Consider the following 6,000-nt stretch of genomic DNA (forward strand, 5'->3'; position numbering starts at 1 on the left):
GCTATTACCTGTCTTGTTAATAATAGCTAATCTAACAGGGGTGAGGTGGTATCTCATTGCAGTTTTGATTTGCATTTCTCTAATAACTAATGAAGATGAGCATCTTTTCATATATCTGTTGGCCATTTGTATTTCTTCCTGAAAGAAGTGTCTATTCATGTCCTCTTCCCATTTTTTTATTGGATTGTTTGTTTGTTTGTTGTTGAGTTTTATGAGTTCTTTGTAAATTTTGGATATTAGGCCCTTATCTGAGCTTCTGTTTGAAAATATCATTTCGCATTTAGTTGGCTGTCTGTTTATTTTGTTGTCAGTTTCTCTTGCTGAGCAAAAACTTCTTAGTCTGATGTAGTCCCATTCATTTATCTTTGCCTTCACTTCCCTTGCCTTTGGAGTCAAATTCATAAAATGCTCTTTAAAACCAAGGTCCATGAGTTTAGAACCTATGTCTTCTTCTATGTACTTTATTGTTTCAGGTCTTATATTTAGGTCTTTGATCCATTTTGAATTAATTTTAGTACAAGGGGACAAACTGTAGTCTAGTTTCATTCTTTTGCATGTGGCTTTCCAGTCCACAACTGAATTTAAAACACTCCAGCCAACAGAAGTTCAGAAGAGGAAACTGGGAAGGAGTGGCCTACGAGGAATAGCAAATTCAGGAAAGGGTGGAATCTTGGGAAGCAAGAGAAGAAAGTATCTTATACAAGTATTAAGAAGCCAACTGTGTAGAGTAGTGCTGGGTAGTCAAGAAAATGAGACCAGACATCTGAATATTGCATTTAGTAATGTGAAAGTGGTCAATAACCCTGTCAAGAAAGATTTCATTGAAGTATCAGGAAATGATATTTTGTAGGAATGGGTTGATGGGAGACTTAGACATCACGATGTAAAATGTATCTTTCAGGTATTTTGCCATTAATGGAAAGAAGACAACGGGAAAGCAGCTGGTTAAGGACGTGGAATCAAGGAGGGGGGTTGTCAAAGTTGGGAGCTCTAAAATATATGTTGTAACTTGATAGTTTATCAGGAAGGAGGGGGGAAATGATGCTTTAGGAGAGGTGAGGAGAGGAGGGAGAGATATAGAGAAGTATAGAGGAGAGAAAGGGAGGGAAGGAAGGGAGAGAGACAATTGTAGGAGTGATGATTTGGAAAACAATAGAGTATGGACTTCAGAGGTCAAGAGGAGGAATTGACTCAAGATAACCAGTAACCCAGATAGAAGTAGTTAGAAAATTATGATGAAGAGATAAGACAACTTCTGGTGGCTTTATTTTTTCAGTGAAATATGTATGAAGTACCTCAGTGTTTGTTAATTGAATTGGTTACACATATAGCATCTCAACAAAATTAAAAAGTAATGACTATTGAAATTAAGGGAGTTTTGCTACTTTAACACCCATTAACACAAAATATTTGGTGAGTGAACAGTTGATCCACTGATGTAAGAAAAGATGGTAATAAGATTTTTGCAATTTATTTTTAAATATTTCATCATAATGTGTTATAATATCTGTGCTGGTCTAAACTTCTCCTTAGGGAAGGCAGTTACTTGCCCTAATCAGGATTCTATATTTCAACAGTGGTCATTCTGAAAGGCCAAATTCTAGTGCAGCTGCTACAAGTACCTCCATTTTCTATCTTTTGAACACTAAAATGTTAGTATAATGAATGCCAGAAGTGGGTTTTCATTGGTAACACTAGAGACTTATTAATCAGCATAAAAGATGTAAATAATCAGCTCTTATTGGTCAAATTAATAGTATTCAATTTATATAGATTAGATAAAATATTTTAAAGTTATATTCTACTTTAATATATCATGATTTAAATGGATCTCTTAAGGTCAAATGCCTTTATTTTTAGACCTGGTACCCTAAAATTGTTTTCTGTGTCCAACCACTGGTAGGAGGATTTCTCATTTCCTGACACCCACAATAAAGGTAACAAAGTCATACTTCTGTAATATTATCACATATTCCTCCAGTAAATTTTTCATGCAAGGTAGATGTGGGAACCTCTACAAAGCACAAGGACTTGAGGCTTCATGAAGCTTACAGAGGTTGTATGAATTCGTTCATGTCTCTATACCAACATGTGTATTTGGAACTATCAGTATGCATGGCAAAGTTTCAACTGACTTCTCTTCCTTATAATGTGGTTAATGAGGTTGTGAAGGAGTAAATAAGCCTCATACGATTCAAATGTGTCAGTGGCTTACATACGTTTTTTACTGACATGAACATGAGTTGTGCGTAATCAAATCAGTTTCGGTCTGTTCACAACAGATGGTATACTAGACTCTTTCCTTAAGATCTGCTACACCAAAATGGTTCTGTCTGGAAAATCCACTCTAGTTCTGTTTCAAACTCTATCATTTTTTTTCTGTATTTGACATTTGAAATTCTCCAATTGCTGAAAAATACCACCAGAGATGAGGGAAAGAAAGAAACACAAAAGGAAGGTATTTACCGACATGCCCTACTTTCAGTTTATATTTATACACAAAGGATGTGATATAGTTTATAATCCTCAAGACAATGGTCATAGCTTTAAGTTACTGTTTTTTTAAAAACAAAACAAAAGCTCCTGGGATAGCTGCAGTACAAAGAACCAAACAATGCCTTGTTATATATTTACATATATATATAATTCATATATATATATAATATAACAGAAAAATGATATTTACTAGATCTGTGAATTAACAACTTCACATTCCAGAGAAAAGTGACTATATAGCATACAAAAACTTGTAGAAAATATACACAAGTGTCTTTTCATTTTAGTTAATTTTGCACAACTTTTTAGTATTGTTTAAGACTTTTCTTTCAACCAGCTACTTCCACAAGCATGGTAAAACAAAAGAAAAATGTTACCTTCATGAGAGCAATTATAGTCTAATGCAAACTTTTTTCTGCTAAATAAAATGATTAATTGCTTCTCTCCATAATGGATAGAATAAAAACTATTCTTACATAAATTCTACCTAAAATAGGATCTTAAGTGAAAGCCTTAGCAAAATTCTAGCTCTCAAGCGAAAGTGAATATTGAAGAAGTAGCAATTATTTTTATGAAGAGGTTATATGTCTCAAATAAGAAAAGCTCAAACACATAATGGCACATGAAAAGCACTGCAGCCAAACATAATATTTAGACTCAACACCCATGAAGGCAACCCTATTCCTACATAGCATCTCTCCATGAGCTCTCATAACAGAATAAATTCTTAAATCCTCACTATGACCTATAAGTCATGTCAGAATCTGACCTCTACTTACCTCTCAAACCTCATCTCATGTTACCCTCAACCTTCCCATAACCATTAATTTCCAGAAAATGTGGCCTCCTTTTCCTGTCTGGACCCAGCTCCTCAGTCTCAGTACTGAAACGGCCCTCAGGTCTGTGGGTCAAATCCCTCTTCCTCACTCCTTCAAGTATCAGCTTCAATGCCCTTCCTTGTTCGCCTCTCCCCCAGGCTAAATTTATATATAATTTTGTATATTAACATTATATTCTGGTATACTTTTTCACAGCACCCTAAATATCAATATTTCCTTCAGATAATTTATCACCATTTGTAATTGTACAGTGAACTTGTCAAATGTAATACACATACACAGACACACACGCCAGCTTGACTATCCTTTAGTGAGAATAAAATCTTGCCTTTTTTCTTCCCCATTGTTGCCTTTGAGCTAAGCACTATGCCTGAGACAGTGGAGATGTTCAATGAATAATTTTTGATGTACAACCAAATCTCCCATTCTTAGTGGAGTGTCTGCCACTTTTGAGGATTAAATCAATGCTTGTTGAGTTGCTTATTGATAAAGGCAAAGGCTTGGTATAAATGATAATTCTCTAAAAATTCTAACAGAATACATAAGTGTTTTAAGAAGCATTTCCTCAATTTCTAGGAATAAGATGACACTGAGAATGAAGGCAACAGCATCTAGAATTTGAAACGAGATCTTGATTTTGAAGGATACCAAATTCAAGTTTATCCTAAATTTTTTTCTAACTAATTTCTAGTTACAATACCCATTTACAGCAGTACAACAGAGCTCTGATTAAAACTGCATTTCTGCTTAGGAAAGTTGACATGATAGGTGACAGAGAAATAAGGCCTCATGTAAGTGCAACAGTAGAGTTTTGTATTTAGTTGCAAAACTTGATATATTGATTTTCCAAAATCTATAGCCATTCAATTATAATTAGACCAATTTGGTATATAGCATCATTCTTATTATAAATTATTTTTTTTATGCACTTAATCTTAGACTTTTACAATTACCCTCCAGGAAGCCCTCCTTTGCTTATAATAGTTTTAAAATCTCAAATTGGCCAAACCAAACAACAATACACATAAATGATCTGTTTGGTATCAGTCACGGCGTGTGGCTGACTTTATTTTGCTTTTGTGCTGGTTTTAATGGCATTGCAATACCACAGATTCTAATGATAGGAGGTCCGTTAGTCCCATGATATAATATGTAAAATATGACATGAATCTGCAGATGATCATGTGACTTTCATGACATTCTCTAAGAGGTTATACTCAAGAAAGCTTGAGAATACTGTTGTTAATCCATTTTACAAAGAAAGAAAAAAGTTTCCAGTAACTTTTATATCATTTGAGCATGTGTTTAAAATAGGATTCAGACCAGCATTTGTGACTGTCACACCAGAACTTTCCTGAAGGTGCTAGTATGATTCACATACCCTGCATCTAAACCAACATATTTTAACAATCCAAAGAAATTATTCTGGGTGATCACAATATTCACTTTTCATTTCATCTTAACGAAAGAAGGAAGGGAAGGAAGGGAAGGAAGGAGGGAGGAGAAAGGAAGGAGAAAAAGCAAGTTTGACAGATCTTGTTATGAACTAGCATAATGCTTCAACACGTCCCCAAAGCCTACCTTCTGGATACCAAGGCTCTGTGTGAGGAGGCCATTCTTTCTCTTCATGGCAAAATGACTTGTAATCAGGACAGCAATCAGAATTTTCCCTTTCACAGAATTTATCACAGTAACACAGTGCATTCGCCTCATAGAAATGCGTGACACAGTCATCATCTCTGTCTTCACAACAACCCAAACTTCTACAGTACTGCCCTTTGAAAATGGCTCTTTTGAATCGAGTACCTTCCAAAATCGTGTGATTGCTAGTGAAATCGGTTCCTGGGTCCACTTCTCTCTGGGAGACATACTGTGTCTGCATCCAAATTTCTGTAATAAGATAAGAGATGATTAAGATCTTATATCCAGTCCCCATTCTCTGCAGGTCAGGTATGTCTCCCACTTTCTGTTGTATCCAATATAGAACTTCTTGGGGTTTCTCCTTGGAGCCTGAATTCCAGTCATCAAGACAACTCCACCTGAATCCTGATACTGATCCTTGACTTGAACTGAGTATACTTCTTGTAGTTAAACATTAATCAAGAATTGAAATGTTTGCCCAAGATAACATAAGTGTTAGAAATAGGCCACTGTAATTCCTCCAAAGTTAAAAATTTATAATATTTCCTACCGTGTTAAAAATGTTCATCATCATACAAATAAACATGATTATTCATTTCACCTCCTTGTATTGCAACTAAAATCCAGGCTCTCCAGAGGTTGCCTGCTAGGATCTGTCATATCAATGATAGTTGCTCTAAATCATGCCCAGTCACAGACCGGTTTGATTTTTCCACCTGTACTTCATTTACCTACCAGAAGCATTTTGATTTCAATGCTTAGTGAAACCTAATTTAGCTAGAAATTCCCTGAGGGTGACAGTTCTCTCCACCTATTCCCTACGGGGTATCCACAGAGGAACCTCAGTGTCTGGAAGGCAGGTTATAGTTAAGGAAAGTCAGTACTCTCTCTGCTGAAGAGCTGCAGGGGAGGGAACCGTGAGGGAAACTCAAAGGTCAAGATGTCCTTAGTATTTCTGTGGAGCTGTGCATTTACAGTGGGTTTTGCTATACTGCCTTTATTCATTAACTGCAATAACTCCCTT

General features: G+C 35.7%; 1 protein-coding gene across 2 annotated transcripts in view; it reads right to left on the reverse strand.

Moving 5' to 3' along the window:
* The window catches only part of TINAG (tubulointerstitial nephritis antigen), an 85,587-nt gene extending 80,209 nt beyond the window's left edge, over nucleotides 1-5,378 (reverse strand). The window contains exon 1 of one of the 2 annotated variants that reach the window (XM_066361379.1): nucleotides 5,142-5,378. In XM_066361379.1, coding sequence (XP_066217476.1) covers nucleotides 5,142-5,271 — 130 coding nt within the window. In that variant the 5' untranslated portion in view covers nucleotides 5,272-5,378. Of the gene's footprint in view, nucleotides 1-4,916 lie in introns of both variants that reach the window. The other variant, XM_066361378.1, reaches the window with a different exon arrangement.
* Between the last annotated feature and the right edge of the window lie 622 nt (nucleotides 5,379-6,000).

This window comes from Saccopteryx leptura, chromosome 1, assembly GCF_036850995.1.
Source record: "Saccopteryx leptura isolate mSacLep1 chromosome 1, mSacLep1_pri_phased_curated, whole genome shotgun sequence".
Lineage (NCBI taxonomy): Eukaryota > Metazoa > Chordata > Mammalia > Chiroptera > Emballonuridae > Saccopteryx > Saccopteryx leptura.